The sequence below is a fragment of the Elephas maximus genome, chromosome 1 (genome assembly GCF_024166365.1).
Source record: "Elephas maximus indicus isolate mEleMax1 chromosome 1, mEleMax1 primary haplotype, whole genome shotgun sequence".
NCBI lineage: Eukaryota > Metazoa > Chordata > Mammalia > Proboscidea > Elephantidae > Elephas > Elephas maximus.
In genome coordinates, this window is record NC_064819.1 from 176,264,231 (window position 1) to 176,286,290 (window position 22,060).

Sequence of the window (22,060 nt, forward strand, 5' to 3'; positions counted from 1 at the left end):
TGTTTCCCGAAAAACATTCTTCATTCTAAAATCTGTATTTATTTTAATCAAGACCTTGAAAAAAATTTAAGAATTAAATTAGCCACATATAGTTCTGCAACTTATTAAATCTGGTCAGGAACTTTATTATATATTCATGTTTTTAATTTAAACTAGCTTCTTATCATTAAAAAAATAATAAATACATAGGAAAAATTCAAATAGTAAAAAGTATATATAATGAAAACTAGAAGTTTTCTACTGCAATCCTTAACCACTAAATTCGAGAGATAGCCAGAGGTAGCAGTTTTTTTATGTGTCCTTCCAGAAATGTTCTACAAATATACAAGTGTTCTTTACTATAAATATCATAAGCATACACATACCTGTATAAATTAATCTTTCAACAGTGAAGAACTATTGTATAAAAAAAAAAAAATACACTAAATAACATGAAACTATTGTAAATTGTAAATAATTTGGTTATTTTATTTTTTTACTAAGTAGAATCCATTTAATCTTAATATATAATATGTACTGGTGCAAACGGTTAAGTGCTCTACTACTAGCCAAAAGGTTGATGATTCGAACCCACCCAGAGGCACTCAGAAGACAGGCCTGGCAATCTGTTTCCAAAAGGTCACAGCCTTGCAAACCCTATGGAGCAATTCTACTCTGCACACATGGGGTCTCCATGAGTCAGAATTGACTCGACAGCTACTGTGATCATTGAGGTTTGTGTCAACTTGGCTGGGCCATGATTCTCACTGGTTTGGTAGTTACGATGTAGTCTGGCAGCTGTGTAATGATGTAATCACCTCCACGATGAGATCTGATATAATGTGATCACTGCAATGATGGGATCTGCTGTGAATAGCCAATCAGTTGAAAGGGAGTTTCCTTGGGGGTGTGGCATGCATCCAATATAGATGAACTTTCTGGCAAGGCTTGTGGTCTTTTGCTGGCTCTGGATTCTGCAGCTGGCCCCTGTTTGTCTGACCTCTGGTTCTTGGAACTTGAGCTAGCAGCTTACCTGCCGTCTTGCCTTCTAATTTTAGGATTGGTCAGTCTCCGCAGCCTGTGAGCCAGAAGCCTCCAGTCTGACCCACAAACTTGGAACATTCTAGTGTGTACAACCATGTGAGCCACTTCTTGACATAAATCTCTCTCTATATTTATCTATATGCTTTACTGGTTTAAAAAATTAATAAATAATAAATAGCACTACTTTACCTAAGCTCTAAAGCTATTCCTGCTTCTAAAGCTCTTACAAGACACAAGGAAGAAAAAGGAAATAAAAACCTATGGGAACACTGAGTCCAATGTTCTCTATTCTCTTTAAGAAAGGATAACAGAGTCCAGAAAAATCCCAAAAGCTACTACACGTAGCACTTCCACCATAGTTAGTGAGCTAAGATGTGCCTTATCTCCCCAAAACAGTTGCTGTCAAGTCAGAATCAACTCATTGTGACCCCATGTGTGTCAGAGTAGAACTCTGCTCCATAAGGTTTGCAGTAGCCGATTTTTTGGAAATAGATCACCAGGCCTTTTTTCCATGACATCTCTGAGTGAACTTGAACCTCTAATCTTTCAATTAGCAGCCAAGCATGTTAACTATTTGCATCACCCAGAGACTCCTGTCTTATCGTAAAACCAAAAAAACCAAACCTGTGGCCGTCGAGTCAATTCCGACTCATGGCAATCCTGCAGGACAGAGAAGAACTGCCCCATAGGGTTTCCAGGGTCTAAATCTTTATGGAAGCAAACCGCCACAACTTTTTCTCACTAAGTGGCTGGTGGGTTCAAACCACCGACCTTCCAATTAGCAGCTGAGTACTTAACCACTGTGCCACCAGGGCTCCTTGTCTTATCCTAAGCTGGGTCAAATAATTGTTGATTGATTTGCTGATTTGGGAAAAAAGTGAAAGCGTTACTTTCATTTAAATTTGATTATGATATTTCTGAATCAGGGCTGAGGCCATTGGAAGGAAATTGGGCATGACTGCTACTAGGCACAGGGTTTCTTTTTTGGAGTGATAAAATGTTCTAAAATTGATTGTAGTGACTAAAAAACCATTGAATTGCACACTTTAAATGAGTAAATTATATGGTATGTGAAACATATCTCAAAAAGGGGGCCTTCACGGCACAGTGGTTAAGTGCTTCCCTGCCAACCATTCAAACCTCCCAACTGTTCATGGGAGGAACTCTGCTTCTGTAAAGATTACAGCCTTGGAAACTCTATAGGGCAGTTCTGCTCTACCTTATAGGGTCTATAGGGTCACTATGAGTCACAAGGATTCAATGGCAATGGGTTTGGTCTGGTTTAAAAGCTGTTAAAAAAAAAAAAACTAAAAAACAATAAAATAAGAGCAGACACAGGGAGAGTTTTAATCTCCACCGGTGTGAACAGAAAGGTTGGAAGGGCTAAGAAGACAGTGTTTCTCCCCAGGAGTTTCAGGAGTCCATTCTCCATGCTGGCATGAGCCAGAGAAGTTGGCTAAATCATTATCTAGACCTGTAAACTGTCGACTTCTAAACCAAAAAAACGAAACCTGTTGCCGTCGAGTCGATTCCGACTCATAGCGACCCTACAGAACTGCCCCATACGGTTTCCAAGGAGCAGCTGATGGATTTCAACTCCTGACCTTTTGGTTAGCAGACAAGCTCTTAACCACTGCGCCAACTACTAGGAGGAGAAATAGGTCTTTCAAAGCATAAATGATACCTAATAAGAGGAAAAACTTTTTAACTATTAATTTTTATTAAATAACTAGGCAGCAAATGACAAGAATTCATCTAGAACATGCATTCTCAGCGGGGATGATATCACCCCCAATGGGGGTGAAAACTGGTTCTCGGGGGGATGAAAAAAATCTTCTTTTAACATATAAAGCACATATATACATGTATTACATGAACAGATGTACAGTATGTCTATGGTATTAAATTTTCATGGGAAGGTCAACGAGAGGAAAAAAAAAGTCTCAAAAGGCTCCTTTGTGGGGAGTGATAATGAAAGAAAGGTGGATAAATACTGATCTAAAAAGAGAATTTAGATCTAATATAAAAGCCACTGATAAGTTATCCAATTATTAAAAGATTTTAATGAAAACAGAAGAATTAAAACATTTACTGAAGCCCTCCTGTGTGACAGGCACTAAGCTAGGTCTCTAAATATATGAGCTCATCAACGGTTAAGCACTCAGCTGCTAATTGAAAAACACTGGCGGTTCAAACTCACCCAGCAGCTCCACAGGAGAAAGGCCTGGTGATCTGCCATAAAGATTACAGCCTAGAAAACCCTATGGGGAAGTTCTCTCTGGTACATGGGGTCACTATGAGTTGAAATCAACTCGACAGCACCTAACAACAATAATTTTCACAAGGTAGTATTATCTCCACCTTATAGGACAGGAAAGTGAGGTTGAGAGTGCTAACTTCCTGAAAGTCACTCAGATACTAGGTGGGAGACCTGGGATTTGAATTCAAGGCTGTGACAACAAAACCATGAACTTTCCTGCTGTATGCCTTGTGCTGCATGCTTAAGACTTCCTTGATTTTCTGATTCTTCATTCATGCATACTGTAGGCTCAAGGTGAACCCTGCCTGCTGTGTTAAGGGAACCATTTTAAGATTAAAGTATTTACATCAAAGAGGAAATCACCAAATCAGTGCCATTTACAGTAGCCCCCAAGAAGATAAAATACTTCAGAATAAATCTTACCACAAGTGTAAAAGACTTATACAAGGAAAACTACAGTACACTTCTGCAAGAAAGCAAAACAGACTTACATAAGTGGAAGAACATACCTTGTATACAAAATGTTATTAAGAATGCAGAAGAAAAACTAGATAACTTGGAGCTCCTAAAAATCAAACACCTATGCTCATCCAAAAAAAAAGACTTCACCAAAAGAGTAAAAAGATTACCTACAGACTGGGAAGAAGTTTGTCGCTATGACATTTCTGATCAGCGCCTGATCTCTAAAATCTACATGACACTACAAAAACTCAACTGCAAAAAGACAAATAACCCAATTAAAAAATGGGCAAAAGATATGAACAGACACTTCACTAAAGAAGACATTCAGGTAGCTAACAGATATATGAGGAAATGTTCACGATCATTAGCCATTAGAGAAATGCAGATCAAAACTACAATGAGATTTCATCTCACTCCAACAAGGCTGGCATTAATCTAAAAAACACAAAATAATAAATGTTGGAGAGGCTGTGGAGAGATTGGAACACTGCTGGTGGGAATGTAAAATGGTACGACCACTTTGGAAATCAATTTGGTGCTTCCTTAAAAAGCTAGAAATAGAACTACCATACGATCCAGCAATCCCACTCCTTGGAATATATCCTAGAGAAATAAGAGCCTTTACATGAACAGATATATGCACACCCATGTTTACTGCAGCACTGTTTGCTATTGTTTACAATAGCAAAAACATGGAAGCAACCAAGGTGACCATCAACAGATGAATGGATAAATAAATTATGGTATAATCACACAATGGAATACTACACATCAATAAAGAACAGTGAGGAATCTGTGAAACATTTCATAACATGAAGGAACCTGGAAGGCATTATGCTGAGTGAAATTAGTCAGTTGCAAAAGGACAAATATTGTATAAGACCACTATTATAAGAACTTGAGAAATAGTTTAAACTGAGAAGAAAACATTCTTTTGTGGTTACGAGAGCGGGGAGGGAGGGAGGGTGGGAGAGGGGCATTCACTAATTAGATAGTAGATAAGAACTACTTTAGGTGAAGGGAAAGACAGCACACAATACAGGGGAGGTCAGCACAACTGGACTAAACCAAAAGCAAAGAAGTTTCCTGAATAAACTGAATGCTTCGAAGGCCAGCATAGCAGGGACAGGGGTCTGGGGACCATGGTTTCAGGAGACATCTAAGTCAATTGGCGTAATAAAACCTATTAAGAAAACATTCTGCATTCCACTTTGAAGAGTGGCGTCTGGGGTCTTAAAGGCTAGCAAGCAGCCATCTAAGATGCATCAATTGGTCTCAACCCACCTGGATCAAAGGAGAATGAAGAACACCAAGGATACAAGGTGATTACGAGCCCAAGAGACAGAAAGGACCACATGAACCAGAGACTACATCATCCTGAGACCAGAAGAACTAGATGGTGCCCAGCTACAACTGATGACTGCCCTGACAGGGAACACAACAGAGAACCCCTGAGGGAGCAGAAGAGCAGTGGGATGTAGACCCCAAATTCTCATAAGACCAGAATTAATGGTCTGAGACTAGAAGGACCCCGGTGGTCATGGCCCCCAGACCTTCTGTTGGCCCAGGACAGGAACCATTCCCGAAGCCAACTCTTCAGACATGGATTGGACTGGACAATGGGTTGGAGAGGGATGCTGGTGAGGAGTGAGCTTCTTGGATCATGTGGACACTTGAGACTATGTTGGCATCTCCTGCCTGGAGGGGAGATGAGAGGGTGGAGGGGGTTAGAAGCTGGTGAAATGGACATGAAAAGAGAGAGTGGAGGGAGAGAGCGGGCTGTCTCATTAGGCGGAGAGTAACTGCGAGTATGTACCAAGGTGTATATGGGTTTTTGTATGAGAGACTGACTTGATTTGTAAACTTTCACTTATATCACACTAAAAATTATTTTAAAAAAGATTAAAATATTTGTCTTTGGAGCTCATTCATTTCTGTTGAAATGCTCATGGAAACTGGGAGTTCCAGATTTTTTTATATAAAATGTTGGCTCTTGTTGCCATGTGTCCTTAAGACATTTTCTACTGTCTTGTACTGAGAATTTATGGTTTGAAACCAAACAGCACAGCCTAGCCACAGAACTAAAGAAGAGGTGAAAAATATTTACCTACGATTAGTCCTTCTCAAGTCTTCCCTTCCACTCCCACTCCTGCCTGTAAAATACAATCTTCGTTCGACATGAAGAATGAAATAGGTGCCTTTTCCTCCTTCACTTTATTGAGCACCTCCACTCCCCACCCTCCCCGCCACCTCCTCACCATCACAACCCCCCCCACCACACACACACATACAAGAAGCCTTGCAGGGCAGGCCTGTCCGAAGTGGTGAGGCAGGCAATATTATCATCTGCACCCACAGCCTCTCCTCATTTCCCTTCTCATCCCTGTTCTTCGTAATATATACCTTCCTTTTCAATGCCTGCCCCTATCTTAATTAATCTATCCTACCCCATTTCAAAACTGAAAAGGATCTGACAGATTCTAATTTTCAGCTGAACTTCCCACGGAGTGCACTCTTCCAGACAAATGTCTTTTACATTAGCTCTGGAATAAAAGCTTTGACTCCTATTAAGGGAATGTCAGACGCCAGAGAGAGGGTGGAGGCAATGCCTGCTTTAGTTATTGGGGGTGGAGGAAAGGAGGTGAGACAGATCAGAAGGTAGGGCACTCAGCTTTTTTCTTCTGACTCCATATGTCTCAGACGCCTCTCACCCACCTCACTCCAAAACTACCCCCAGTTGCGGCTGCATCGTCATCCTAAGTTTGCATGGAATTTACTGGGTACAGTGGTGGCATTGTCTTGTTGCTGCCATAGCTCTGGGGCTTGGGGCACATATTGCCTAAATGTAGGGGCCACACAACTCCCCTGCCACTTGCCATTCCCACCTGTCTTGCAAGTGTCCAAACACTCCCAGAAGCCGGGAATCTGGGGCCCGCTCCTGTTCCTCATTTCAGGACCACCACTTCTAGCCTGAGTCTGCCTCTTACCCCAGCTGCGGTTACATCCAGCTATCTACCTGCCCCACAGGCAAGCAATTACCTGGAAGGAGGGACACTTGTCAGGATTCCCAATCCTAAGTAACAGTGCCATTGACATATACATATACACAACCCACAGCATCTTTTTTTAACCTTCAGAAATACTTCCTTTAGTCTCCAGTTTTCAATTAAGCCTTTTCATGTTTTGAATCAAATGTTGGCTCTGATAATCTAGTCATCTCTTTTCCCAATGGAATTCAGCTGTTCTTATCCGCCCTTTACAAAGTTGATTTTGAATGGGCAACATTTAAATAAAAACAAGAAACCATCTTTTCACAGGTAATAATCTGCAATCTCACAGCTGAACTATCTCATCTAATGGCTTCTGAAGTATAAGGAAAGCAAAAGGAATTGAAAATTTTTCCCCAAAATCCGCTTTCCCAGTTTCATTTTACTCAGTACTATGCTTTAAATGAAATTATTCCAGAGTGTAAAATATTAAGTGAAATATACAGGCAGTTTGGAGCAAGAAAACAGGACCAAGCTGAGATTTCCAATTTGCGTGTGGTACTATGCCATTAATTTTATGACCTACTTTCATACATTTTTATTATGATATGAAATAAACTCTACTGTCACACAGTTTCTTCCTACAATCTTGAAGCATAGCTGGTGGACTTCCAGAAAAAAAGCTCTGTTCTAATCAACTAGCTGAGCAACTCATTTTCTACTTCACAGCCTCCAAGTTGAAAGCACAGCATGGCTAGCTTCCCTCCCTAGTCTCCTCACCTCAAGCAGTCATTTCTGTAGCAAATATGTATTGAGGGCCTACTGTGTGCCAAGCTCTACCGATACAGACCATCGTTCTTCATTTAACCCACGTAAGAATGATTCTGTTATCTTCAAACCCTTTTATTTTTTAATTCCATGATGACTAATAATTCATGTTTGCTATAGTTTGATGGAGCCCTGGTGGCGCATTGGTTAAGTGTTAAGGCTGTGTAACTGACAGGTCGGTAGTTCGAGTCGACCAATAGCTCTTTGAAAACCATGTGGGGCAGTACTGCTCTGTTCTATAGGGTTGCTATGAGTCGGAAATGACTCGACGGCAGCAGGTTTGGTTTTTGGTATAGTTTGACAGGGATAGTGATCCTCTCTACCCATTGACACCTTTAGGTAGGCCAAGTATCTACCCCTAGACCTACCACGTAGGATTCTGGTTGGGCCTGAATGTGAGCCACATAAGTGAAGAACCCTATAGGTGAAGAACAAGGATGTGATGTTAGCTGGGGTCTCCATTACTATTTGTAAAGGCTTCAGGGGTCTAGCCTGAGAACCTAGCACACAAATTCTATAAGGAGTTTATGGGTGTTCCAAACAAAAATAATTTCCCCCGCCCTTTTTTTTTTTTTTCCTTGAGGCTTACCTCATTTGTAACTATTTATATATGAGCACTGGAGCCCTGGTGGCATAGTGGTTAAGAGCTCAGACTGTTAACCAAAAGGTCAGCAGTTCAAATCCACTAGCCGGTTTCTTTGGAAACCCTATGGGGCAGTTCTACTCTGTCCTATAGGGTCGCTATGAGTTGGAATTGACTTGACAGTAATGGGTTTACTGGTGTTATTTGGTGACATACTATTCTTATTATTTTATATTCACCCTTTTGCAAAATGTTGTCTAAATCCACTTGTATATCTAGGGCATTTTCAGGATGAATAACTAAATATCAATTTTACCCAAACAAATTTAATGAAATCACATGGTTTTCCTAAGAGTTTCCTTTCTTTTTTTAATGTAAAACTACACAGATTTACTATCAGCACAAAACATAAAAATCCAACAGTGGGCATTTGTCTTGGGTCATGCATCATGTTGTTGTTAGCTGCCGTCACAATGGCCTCCAGTTCATGATGACCCCATGCACAGCGGAACAAAATGCTGCCTGGTCATGTGCCATCCTCATGATCAGTTGCAGATTGGACCATTGTGATTCATTGCCAGGCCTTTCTTCTTACTCCATCTTAGTCTGGAAGCTCTGCTGAAACCTGTCCAGCATCACAGCAACATGTAAGCTTCCATTGACAGATGGGTGGCGGGTGCACATGACATGTACTGGCCTGGAATCAAACACAGGTCTCCCACTTAGAAGGCAAGAATTCTACCACTGAACCACCATTGCCTCTCACCCATCATTAAGAAAAAAAAATCATTACTATGTATAAAATGTCTAACATAAAACACCAAAAAACAAACCAAACCCAGTGCCGTCTCACCGTTTATTTTTTTCTAGCTGTATTCAATATTCTTCCCTCTCTTTGTAATTAAAAAAAAAAAAAAAACCCAATGTCATGGAGTAGACTTCAAATCATAGGGACCCTGTAAGTCAAAGCAGAACTGCCCCTATACAGTTTCCAAGGAGTGGCTGGTGGACTCAAACTCCTGACATTTTGGTTAGCAGTCAAGCTCTGAACCACTGTGCCACCAGGGCTCCCTTTATAATAAGGATATTCTAATTCTAGCTGGAAATCATTGGCATCACCAAAAATATCATCCTCATGCTGAAAACTGAAGTGCCAATTTACTACCAGAAGAATGGAAAGAAAAGTGGCCCTCATCAAGGAGACCTCCATGGCCCTGCAAGTGCCTACAGTTACCCACCAAACAGATCAGTCTGTAATGGTGGCAGGAGACAAAGCACAGCACCTGTTACACACTGCAACCCTTCATAACCTCGTGTTGCTGAAAAGCCTAGACTGCTTGCAGGAATTTTTGTTTTCCTCTGCTGTAAAATGTACTTACCCCAAAGAGTAGAGGCGGCACTGCTTGCTTTGCATTTGATGAGCTAAGCCAAACCTGTCATCAAGACAGACCAACCAGGGCTTCTTTGCAGGGCTGGAGTCAGTAGCCAGGCTATCTGTACTCATGTGATCGCATGCAATCTGCAAGAATTGGAAATCAATGTGGATAATTTAAAACACTGGATGATAAATGGCAGCTAGAGACTTACTGTTTCCCCAGTCCCTGAAAACCACAATAGAAGACTTATGTCCTTCTCCACTGCTAACTACTCTCCTTTCCAGGGGAACATAAGATTGCTATAAAATGTTTGGAAGAATTTAAGATACAGATTGTCAGTGACCTAGTGGAGACTATAAGCAGGGTTGGAAGGAAGTTAAGATCTGCTGATTTAGTGGTGCCTGGGTGGTATATGGAAACCCTGGTGGCGTAGTGGTTAAGTACTACGGCTGCTAACCAAAAAGGTCAGCAGTTCGAATCCACCAGGCACTCCTTGGATATTCTATGGGGTAGTTCTACTCTGTTCTGTAGGGTCGCTATGAGTCGGAATTGACTCAATGGCAACGGGTTCAGTTTGGTTTCGGTTTGGGTGGTATATGTGCTAAATGCCCTCAGCTACTAATTGAAAGTTTGGCAGTCCAAGTTCACCCAGAGGCACCTCAGAAGAAAGTCCCAGTGATCTACCTCTGAAAAATCAGCCACTGAAAACCCTGTGGAGCACAGTTGTACTCTCACACACATGGGTTCACCACGAGTCAGAATCGACCTGACATCAACTGGCTGTTTTTTGTTTTGTTTTGTTTTGTTTCTATAGCCATATGCACAGGGCGTGGAAGGGAGAACAAATCAGGAACAAAGATGGGCAGGGAGAGGGGCCAGGAAAGGCTTCAGAGAGGTATGTTAGTGTTGTAGAATGAACAGAAGTTGATCAAGAGGCTCAGACCAGGAAGGGCATTCCAAGCGTAGAGAACAGTGCTGGCAAGGCATACAGGCTTTTGTAATCCAGTGTCACTGTCACAAGATGTGAGATACAATCATGGGCACATATCTCAGAACACTCACAAAATTGTCTATACCTTATCTCAGGCAAATAAGGTGAGGCCACTAAGGTCCAGAAAGGTGGGCTGTATTACCCAAGGTAAATAGATGATGAGTGGTCAAGCAAAATGAACGTGCAGTTCCTGCCAAGAAGACAGTATTCCTCCTGTCTCCTAAATGGCTCTAACTCATTTCCTCCCCGGAAAAAGGCCAAAAGCCCCAGGCAGAAGGCTCTTCCTCAGCTACTCAAAGCACTTCTCTTAACTCATTCATCAAAATTAGATAAGAAAACCAAAAGGAATGTGTATCTAACTCAAGCAGAAGCAAGTCTCTAATTTCAACTACACATTGAGCAGAAATACTTAGTAAGGGATTCTGACTTGTGTTGGAAAGCAGGCACAGTTTGCATACTCGACATTTCTCAAGCTGAAAGAACTGAAGAAAAAATTCAAGCCTCAAGTTGCAATATTGAAGGATTCTACGGGCAAAACATTGAATGACGCAGGAAGCATCAAAAGAAGATGGAAGGAATACAGAGTCACTGTACCAAAAAGAATTGGTCGATACTCAGTCATTTCAGGAGGTGGAATATGATCAAGAACTGATGGTATTAAAGGAATAAGTCCAAGCTGCAATGAAGGCACTGGCAAAAAACAAGGCTCCAGGAATTGACAGAACACCAACTGAGATGTTTCAACCAACGGATGCAGCGCTGGCAACACTCACTTGCCTATGTACAGAAATTTGGAAGACAGTTACCTAGCGAACTGACTGGAAGAGATTCATATTTACGTGCATTCCACAGAAAGGTGATACAACAGAACGTGGAAATTATTAAACAATATCATTAATATCACATGCAAGTAATACTTTGCTGAAGATCATTCAAAAGTGGTTGCAGCAGTACATCAACAGGGAACTGCCAGAGACTCAAACTAGATTCAGAAGAGAACATGGAATGAGGGATATCATTGCTGATGTCAGATGAATCTTGGCTGAAAGCAGTGAATACCAGGAAGATGTTTACCTGTGTTTTATTGACTATGCAAAGGCATTCGACTGTATAGATCGTAACAAATTATGGATAACATTGTGAAGAATGGGAATCCCACGACACTTAATTGTGCTCATGCAAAACCTATACATAGATCAAGAAGCAGTTGTTGGAACAGAACCAGGGGATACTGCTTGTTTTAAAATCAGGAAATATATGCATCAGGGTTGTATCCTTTCGCCACACTTATTCAATCTGTATTTTGAACAAATAAGTCAAGAGGCAGGACTATATGAAGAATAACGTGGCATCAGGATTGGAGGAAGACTAACAACATGCGATAGGCAGTTGAAACCACCTTGTTTATTGAAACTGAAGAGGACTTGAAATACTTACTGATGAAGATCAAAGACCATAGCCTTCAGTATGGATAACACCTCAACATAAAGATTCTCACAACTAGCCCAATAAGCAACATCATGATAAATGAAAAAAACACTGAAGTTGTCAAGGATTTCATTTTACTTGGATCCACAATCAATGCCCATGAAAGCAGAAGTCACAAAACCAAATGATGTATTGCATTGGGCAAATAGGCTGCAAAAGACCTCTTTAAAGTATTAAAAACCGAAGATGTCACTTTGAGGACTAAGGTGCGCCTAACCTAACCCATGGTATTTTCAATAGCCTCATATGCACGTGAAAGCTGGACAATGAATAAGGAATACTGAAGAAGATTTGATGCCTTTGAATCACAGTGTTGGCAAAGAATATTGCATATTCCATGGACTGCCAGAATGAACAAATCTACCTTGGAAGAAGTACAGCCAGAATGTTCCTCAGAAGCAAGGATGGTGAGATTTCGTCTCATGTACTTTGGACATGTCATCAGGAGGGACCAGTCCCTGGAGAAAGGTATCATGCTTGGTAAAATAGAGGGTCAGCAAAAAAAAAAAAATGAAGACCCTCAAGGAGATGGATTGACACAGTGGCTGTGACAATGGGCTCAAGGATAACAACAATCACGAGGATGGCACAGGATAGGGCAACATTTCGTTGCTGTACATAGGGTCACTATAAGTTGAACCAACTTGACAATACCTAACAACAACAGTTTGAACAGCCAAGGCTGCTGAAACCAAAGAAAACAAGTGCGGTAGCCAAGATTACCTCACCAAGCAACAGTAAACCAAAAAAAACAAATCTATTGCCGTCGTGTCGACTCTGACTCATAGACACCCTGTAAGACAGAGCAGAACTGCTTCATAGGGTTTCCAAGGCTGTAATCTTTATGGAAGCAGACTGACACATCTTTCTTCCATGGAGTGGCCGGTAAGTTCAAACTGCCCACCTTCCAGTTAGCAGTTGAGCATCTCCCTCCCCCCAATTCCTCAAAACTCTCATAGTCATTAGAATACTTCACTAGGGGATACTGCTTGTTTTAAAATCAGGAAATATATGTCAGGGTTGTATCCTTTTACCATACTTATAAAATCTGTTTCTTTAACAAATAATTCAAGAGGCAGGACAATATGAAGAATAACGCAGCATCAGGATTGGAGGGAGACTAACAACAGACAATAGACTACTCCAGATGCAAAGGATGTTTTGAGGTTCACTGCCTTAATGGTCTTTGAAAAACATCGCATCAATTAATTTTCTTCTTAAGAAAATATTTTAAACTTGCCCAATCTCTTATTTCATTCATTTTTCAAAAATTTTAATCAGAAAATAGCATATTTTATGGAGCATATTCAACTAATGGGAGTCCCTAGGTAGAACAAACTGTAAAGCCCTTGGCTACTAATGGCAAGACTGACAATTTGAATGCACCCTGAGGTGCCTCAGAAGAAAGGCCTGGTTTTCTACTCCTGAAAAATCAGCCATCAAAAACCCTATGGAGCACAGTTTTAATCTGAAACGCATGGGGTCACCACGAGTCAGAATTGACTTGATGACAATCGGACTTGTGTGTGTGTGGTTATTCAACTAATACAGCAACTGCATTATGCTGGCTATAATCTAGGGCTGGCTTGGTGTCATGGATTAAATTGTGTCCCCCAAAAATGTGTGTCAACTTGGCTAGGACATGATTCCCAGTATTATGTGATTGTCCACCATTTTGTCATCTGATGTGATTTTCCTATGTGTTGTAAATTCTACCTCTATGATGTTAATGAGGCAGGATTAGAGGCAGTTACATTAACGAAGCAGGACTCAATCTACAAGATTAGGTTGTATCTTGAGTCAGTCTCTTTTGAGATATAAAAGAGAGAAGTGAGCAGTGAGACAGGGGGACCTCATACCACCAAGAAAGTAGTGCCAGGAGCACAGAGTGTCCTTTAGACCCAGGGCCCCTGCGCCGAGAAGCTCCTAGACCAGGGTAAGATTGATGACAAGGACCTTCCTCCAGAGCTGACAGAGAGAAAGCCTTCTCTTGGAGCTGGTGTCCTGAACTTGGACTTCCAGTCTACTAGACCATGAGAAAATAAACTTCTGTTTGTTAAAGAAGTTGGTATTTCTGTTATAACAGCACTAGATAACCAAGACACTTGGCAAAATCATCCCAGCATTACTTACTAGTGATTGTGAGAACATCTTTTACTAGGGTTTGGGCATTTTTAGAGAAAAGCTTAAAAACTGAAAATTCTATATATTTATTCTTTTCCTTTCAACCCAGTATCTTTCTACTTCTCTATCCTCAACTGCTGCTGAAAAGAAAAAAATAATTATAATAGAAGATGAATTTGAATCTTCTGTCAAGCAACTAGTACAGAATGCATTTATTAACTGGGTGCCTCAGCGTGTTAATTTGTACAATTCATCTCCTACTCCTCTCCCACAGATAAATGGAAATTATACTTCCACCTGCCCACCTCCTAGTCCCCAGCAATCCACCATCCACCCCACCCAAGGGAGGAAAAGGTGCTAATCTAATTAGAAGGAGCTCATTGTGTTCACTTCACTGGGCCATGTTTTACTGGTGGGTCAGTTATTGTGCCTCGTTGTTGTTGTTAAGGCTTGTGTTCTTGTTGAGTATACCCCCAATTCACAGCAACCCCATACACAAGGGAATGAAATGTTGTCCTACCCTTTGCCATCCCCATGATCAGTTACAGATCAGACCGTTGTAATCCATAGGCTTTTCATTGGCTGATTTTCCAGGCCTTTCTTTCTCGTCTGTGTTAGTCTTAAAGCTCTGCTGAAACTTGTTCAGCATTCACTGACTGATGGGTGGTGGCTGCACATGAGGCACATTGGCCAGGAATTAAACCCAGGTCTCTGCTTGTGAGGTGAGAATTCTACACCGAACCACCAATGCCTCTATTGTGCCTTAGACACCAGCATCTTCTTTGACGTTCTGTTCCATGCCCGGCCTCCATCAGGCACTTCATTAGGCCGGGGCTGTTCTGAGGGCCCCCAAAGCATGCCTGAGCCTCAAAGCTTAAGCCATCTGCTCCAGGGCAGTTCCTGGGGTACTTTCATTAAAGCAGTATGATGATTCCTGTTTGCTATCATTCTTTATGTGTACCTGTCCCTAAGCATCTCCATACTAGCAGGTCAGAATATGGATGTGCACAGGTCCCTCTTTAGAATTCCATCCTAACACCATCAAAATCTAACTCTAGCCTCTTTTGTTGTACTTCTCAAGGTGTGGTCCACCTACAATAGAATCACCTGGGAGGCACTTAAAATGCAGATTCCTAAGTCCCACTCCAACCAAAAGCCAAACTCATTGCCATCAAGGCGATTCCTACTCATGGAGACCCTATAGGACAGAGTAGAACTGCCCCATAGGGTTTCCAAGGATCAGCTGGTAGATTGGAACTGCCAACCTTTTGGTTAGCAGCCTGAGCTCTTAACCACTGCACCACCAGGACTCCAAGTCCCACTCCAAACCAGAAAAATCAAACCAAGTGCCGTCGAGTCGATTCCAACTCATAGCGACCCTATAGGACAGAGTAGAACTGCCCCATGTGGTTTCCAAGGAGGACCTGGTAGATTCGAACTGCCAGCCCTTTGGTAAGCGGCCGTAGCACTTAACCACTACACAACCAGGGTTTCCAGTCCCACTCCAGATCTGCAAAATCAGAATCTTTGAGGCTGACACCTGGGATCATGTACTTTAATAAGCTCCCCTACATGGTCCTGTGAGTTTACTGGAAGCCTTTTGTAAAGTCCCAGCAAAATGTCCCACTGCTGGTGGGAATGTAAAATGGTACAATCAGTTGGAAATCGATTTGGCACTTCCCTAAAAAGCTAGAAATAGAACTACCATATGATCCAGCAATCCCACTTCTTGGAATATATCCTAGAGAAACAAAAGCCCTCACACAAATAGATATATGCACACCTATGTTCACTGCAGCACTGTTTGCAATAGCAAAAAGATGGAAACAACCAAGGTGCCCATCAATGGATGAATGGATAAACAAATTATGGTATATTCACACAATGGAATACTAAGCAAAGATAAAGAACAACCATGAATCTGTGAAACATCTCATATTACAGAGGAATCTGGAAGGCACTATGCTGAGTGAAAGTAGTTGCAAAAGGACAAATACTGTATGAGACCATTATTATAAGAACTCAAGAAAAGGTTTAAACAAAGAACAAAACATTCTTTGATGGTTACGAGAGTGGGGAGGGAGGGAGAAAGGTATTCACTAACTAGATAGTAGACAAGAATTATTTTAGGTGAAGGGAAGATCAACACACAATACAGAAGTCAGCACAACCGGACTAAACCAAAAGCTAAGAAGTTTCCTGAATACAACCAAATACTTCAAGGGACAGAGTAGCAGGGGCAGGGGCCTGGAGACCATGGTTTCAGAGGACATCTAGGTCATCTGATATAACAAAATATATTTTAAAAACTTTCTTCATCCCACTTTGGTGAGTGGCATCTGGGGTCTTAAAAGCTAGAAAGCAGCCATCTAAGATGCATCAGTTGGTCTCAACCCACCTGGAGCAAAGAAGAATGAAGAACACCAAAGACATAAGGAAAATATAAGCTCAAGAGACAAAAAGGTCCAAATAAACCAGAGACTCGATTAGCCTGAGACCAGAAGGACTAGATGGTGCCCAGCTACCGCCAATGACCGCCCTGACAGGGAACACAACAGAGAATACCTGATGGAGCAGGAGAAAAGTGGGACACAGAACTCAGTTTCTACTAAAAAAGACCAGACCTAATGGTCTGACTGAGACTGGAAGGACCCCAGAGGACATGGCCCCGGACTCTCTGTTAGCTGAAACTAAAACCATTCCCAAAACCAACTCTTCAGACAAAGATTAGACTGGACTATAAGACTTAAAAATGATACTGGAGAGGAGTGTGCTTCTTAGCTCAAGTAGACACATGAGAGTATGTGGGCAGTTCCTGTCCAGAGGCAAGATGAGAAGGCAGAGGAGGACAGGAGCTGGGTGAATGGACACAGGAAATACAGGGTAGAGAGGAGGAGTGTAGTATCACATTATAGAGAGAGCAACTAAGGTCACATAACAGTGTGTGTATAAGCTTTTGTATAAGAAACTGACTTGAATTTAAACTTTCACTTAGAGCACAAAAAAGAAAAAAAATGTTCCAGCCTGGCCTCATCTGTCCCTTAGCAAAGTAAGAGAAGAGGCTACATTTAAGCCAGAATTTCACACTGAAACAGCAGCCCTTCCCAGCCCACCACTAACAAAGGGCCAGAGGGTTGGTGTCAACAATTAGCCAGAAGTCTCTGGTTCAGTGCTAGAATTTTTGCTTCCACATGGGAGACTGGAGTTCAATTGCTGGCCATGCACCTCATGCAAGGCCATCACCTGTCCCTCGGTGTAGGTTTGAGTGTTATTATGATGCTGAACAGGTTTCAGTGGAGCTTATGAAAACCCTATGGATCACAACTGTCCGGTCCCCAACCTGAGTGTGGGCCAACTTGATGGCCCCTAACGTCAACAACTCCAAGGGTCAGGTAATTATTAAGGGCCAAGGGTCAGGGCTTTGAGGTCCAGCTGCTCTTCCTTTGACAACACTGGGAGCTACAGTTTTATTCTATTAAAGATGGCACTTTCTTTAAGTATGTCTTTTTATTCCACAGATTTTGTCTTGCACAGATATAGGCAAGATGTTCTTTTCCATTCAATCTCTTTGCTAACTTCCCCTTCCTCTCCCAGCTCAAAAACAAAACACAGGAGTTTTTCAATCTTTAACAGTTTATTAACCACCTCACTGATAGACATTAGCTTTTGAAAACAACTACAAGTACCCAGTAAAATTCTGCTCCTAAAAATTAATTATTGATTTTTTAAACTTTCTTGTTAAGATATATGACCAGGATGTCAATAAACTCTCCTGCAAGCAAAATAACTGAGGAGAGTAACTCCTAGCTAAGCTCTAACTGAAGTAATTCGTTTCTGTCTCTAATTTCCCTTGTAATTCCAGCCATATAAAGGGAATTAGACCTGGACAAAGGAAAATAGGCCAGGAAAAGCAATGTTTTCTGAAATGGCTTTTTAGTAATTTAACTTAAAGGGATCTAATTTATTTTCAGTTCATGTTGTATTCCAAGAGGTTGAATGGCATTTCTGCCAACCCGTAAGTAGAATCTGGCAGAGGGAATTGGGAACCCTTAAAATTTGGGGGCTTTTGGCAAGAATCGCTTCAGTGATCAACTGTATGTTTACGCAGTACGGTTATTTTGAAAGGTTCAAGGACAGAGTTGTATCTGCATTGCTTTTCCCCCAATTTCATATGTGGGTGGGGGGGCAGGCAGAGAGGTGGGTAGATACAGACATAGATTTTAAGACATTTTATTTTTTCTTTTTTAAAACAGCAAATGTTGCTTTGATTAATTTTGTACTGCAAGGCAAGCTTCTTGGAGGCATATGGTTCGGGGGTTGCCGTAAAAAGCTGGATCTGGAGCCTTCCCTTAGAACAGAGCACTGTCTCTGATTTAACCGTTTCTTGTTGACAGCAGTGTATCATCGACTCCAGAACTCTAAGATTATAATCATGGCCTTTCACATTAGAAAACAACAGTACCTAGTTAAACTGGCACTGATGTTCTGCACACACTACCCAGATACCTCAATGCATCCTCTGGTATTTCATTAAAAAATGTAGGGTCCCAACCATGCCATCAGGGCGTACTCCCACTGCAGTCTGATGCCATACCGCCTCATGCTCTGTGGCTCTGTTCCCCAGCTTCCCCAGCCTCAGGAGCCTTCCCCCGCCCATCTGCCATCCCTCTGTCAGAGAGCACAGAACTCTTTTGCACCCTAGCTGTTTGTGAGTGTGTAGGGGGTGGTATCCAGCCTTGATATCCCAGTGCCTAGCACAGTGCCAGCCACAGACCAGGTGCTCAACAAAAGTTTGATGAATTGAGGAATGAATAAATCAATAATGAACATATTAAATGCTGGGCCTTGCTGTGCAAGCTTGAACACAGGTTCGAAGAAAATCATATTTTCTTTTTAAAGCAACATAAGAGGATGGGGTGGAAATCGCTTTAGTGCCTTCAGAGGTTTTTTTTTTTCCTCCCCCTTGCCCATTATGACTCACTTCTGCTAAGTGAGAATTTTAGGTAACAGTGACTCTAATACTCTGCCAGTTTTGCAGGCTTTCACTGTGAAGATGAGTTCTAAAGGAGGCATAAGCCACAAATGCAGCTAAAAAGCTCTGCATTCCACAGAGAGAAAGATGGGGGCACTGGTTAGTAGAAGATTCTGACTCACCAAAACCAGTTTGTGTCATCTTTGATGGGCTCCCACCTGCTGGCCTCCTATGCATCTGACAGTACATAAAAGCACACTTTACCTGAATAAAATGACCCCTGATTAGAAAGCCTGGGGTCTTGGGACTTCATCTCATTCTTTCTCAAGGACAAAAATCCTTCTAGTGAGCTTCAACAACCAAATCTTTAATATTGCATTCATCAAGCTGAATAATAATTATACGACCATTTTTCTTCTTTCCCAGCTAGTTTGAGGACAGAGACGGTATCCCCATGGCCTAAGCACAGTTTCTGGCACTTAGTAGGTATTCAAAAATACTTAGTAACAATCCTACACTATTCTGGGCACAATGCAAGCTCACAGAACTAGGAAGGACCTTAAAAATAATTCAAAACGATCTCTTCCTTTTCAAGATTAGCACAGTGAGAGCCAAAGAAACAAAATAAACTGCCCAAGGTTATAACATCAAGCTACATCAAAGGATGCTTTGGGTTTTTTTTAGAAATTTTCTCCTCTCAGCCGATAAATGATTCTTTTGTGCCTCAAGAGCTTCTTCTTGGTAAATATGCCTTTTATGATTTAGAGAACATTAACCTGAAAATACACATAAGATAGGATTGGGGGATTGCACATGGTGAATTTATTTTGGAGGGTAGTGTTCATAGTTCTCAAATTAAATTCATCAATTTAACACATTTCATTTTTCTCTGGGGTCTTTCAGGGCTTTTTAAAGCAGGGCTTCAAACCAGTTCGTTCCAGTTTGAACCCCTGCTGAGATTTTTTATTTCTACTCCAGATACACTGAATCAGAATCTGCATTTTAACAGGATCCCCAGGTGTGGGTTCTGATTTAGTGTATCTGGGGTGGAAATGCAAATCTCAGCAAGGGTTTGAACCAGAATGAACTGGTTCGAAGCCCTGTTTTAAAGTCACAGCTAAGAGGTCCAGTTTTTTATCTCCTGTGTAATATCAAACTATAAAATAATGGATCTATTGAGATTAAAATTTCAGCATTTTATTTAAGTCTGTATAAGTCCACCAAATTAATTTGCAGCAACAAAATAAGATGAAATTATGTAAAGCATAGGGCCCAATTTATCATCCCATTACCCATGACTAATTCCACAAACTTTTACTTTCTTTTCCCCCTAAACTAGCCTCCTACAGATCTAGAAATATATTCTCTCCCATGGATGAAAAATGGGCTTTGCTGACAGGGATGTTTGGGAGGAGAAGAACCAGTGGGCTGAAGGAAAGTAAAAAGAATCCAGGATTGCCAGTGCCATACCAGATTCACAAATGTGTTTTCCCAAATATGGCTGTGGTTGGTTCAGTCTATGTTCCTAATTTACAACGACTTCTCAATTCAACGGTTAAGTTTTCCTTGGGACTTAATTTCCTCTTATGTCTCTCTTCCGCTCCTTCCAAGATCAGGTACCTAGAGAAAGGGAACCCCTGAAAAACGTGTTAAGAGCCATAACCAAACCAAACCCACTACCCTTGAGTTGATTCTGACTCATAGCGACCCTATAGGTCAGAGTAGAACTGCCCCCCTAGGGTTTCCAAGGCTGTAAATCTTTGCGGAAGCAGGCTGCCACATCTTTCCCCAACAGAGCGCCTGGTGGGTTCCAACCACTGACCTTTCGGTTAGCAGCCGAGCACTTTAACCACTGCGTCATCAGGACTCCTTGACAAAAGCCATAGACTCTCCTTAATGGACAACCTCTGTGCCTGGTCAGGGCACTGACTCAGCTGGTGGAGTAGGGCAGGAGCTGCCACCATGTGTTAAGTTACTAATAAATGCTGGGTTAAGTAATGATTTAAAATTCTTTAAGGACAGATGACCCTCGGATTCATTAACTTCTCATCACAGTGCCTGCAAAGGCTCCTCTGCTCTCTTGCCTAGCACATCTCCGTCTGCCAAGCATCTGCGGCAGAAAAGGGAAAACGCAGATTCATTCAAATACAAAATGGAACTTGAGCCTCCAGATGATGGTTTTTGTTTTGTTCCACACTTGACTGCCTACTCACAGAGATCAATCTGTTGCTTCAAATGATTTTCCAAAGCATTGTTTTCTAAAATGGGTCATTAAAACACTTTTAGATGAATCATTAAAACTTTTCAGGATGGCAGTACCCCTGCAAGGAAGAAGATGCTGAAGCGAATGGAAGGCATCTTATCTGCCTCTAAGTGAATGGATACATTTAAGGAGCAAGACCTCAGAACCCAAGTCCCTAACACGAATCACTGAGAATCTCACCACCCCCTCCCTGAAAAAATTCTTTAAAAGGTGCAATTAGCATCTTTTACAATATCTCAAGACCCACTTGAGCCTGAAACATAACCTGAGTGGTGCTGATATATCTCAGGAACCTCATGGCTTCTTCATCCAGGGATTGAGTGGGACCTGCCCAAGGCTGGAGATCTATATGCCACCGGGGACCCTGTGAGAGACAGAAAGCACACGTTGGTGTATGAGTAAATGAGGAGCTTCCGGGGGAATGGGAAGGACAGAGAATATCAGATAGAGGCTGCAGGGCTGCTTTAACTGTCAGCAAAACAAATACTCTGCACACAGGCAGCAGGGAGCTGGTTTGGAGTTACTGTCATTAAGGCCACATCAGTCACAGAGAGACAAATGAAAGTCCAGCTTCCAGGTTAGTCATGAGATCACAAAGGCTCAAGGGACCATGTGACTCCGCACTTCTGATGAAAGGCAAACTCCACTTGACCCCATCTGACTGGCTCTTAACTGTGGCTTTTTATTACATGATGCTGCTCCC

At 41.7% G+C, this 22,060-nt stretch overlaps 1 protein-coding gene across 16 annotated transcripts in view; it reads right to left on the bottom strand.

Moving 5' to 3' along the window:
- METTL24 (methyltransferase like 24) overlaps nt 1–22,060 on the bottom strand; it is a 141,585-nt gene that overhangs the window by 73,867 nt on the left and 45,658 nt on the right. For 10 of the 16 annotated variants that reach the window (XR_007519012.1, XM_049898737.1, XM_049898727.1 and 7 more), the window contains 2 exons: nt 21,623–21,721; nt 9,523–9,662 (listed from right to left, as the gene is read on the bottom strand). The exons of 1 other annotated variant lie outside the window; for it this stretch is intronic. Coding sequence is in view for 13 of the 15 variants with exons in the window: in XM_049898737.1 (XP_049754694.1) it covers nt 9,523–9,662; nt 21,623–21,721 (239 nt within the window). In the remaining 2 variants the exon portion in view is untranslated. Of the gene's footprint in view, nt 1–9,522; nt 9,663–20,564; nt 21,722–22,060 lie in introns of those variants that run through there. 5 more of the 16 variants (XM_049898842.1, XM_049898833.1, XM_049898825.1 and 2 more) reach the window with 5 other exon arrangements.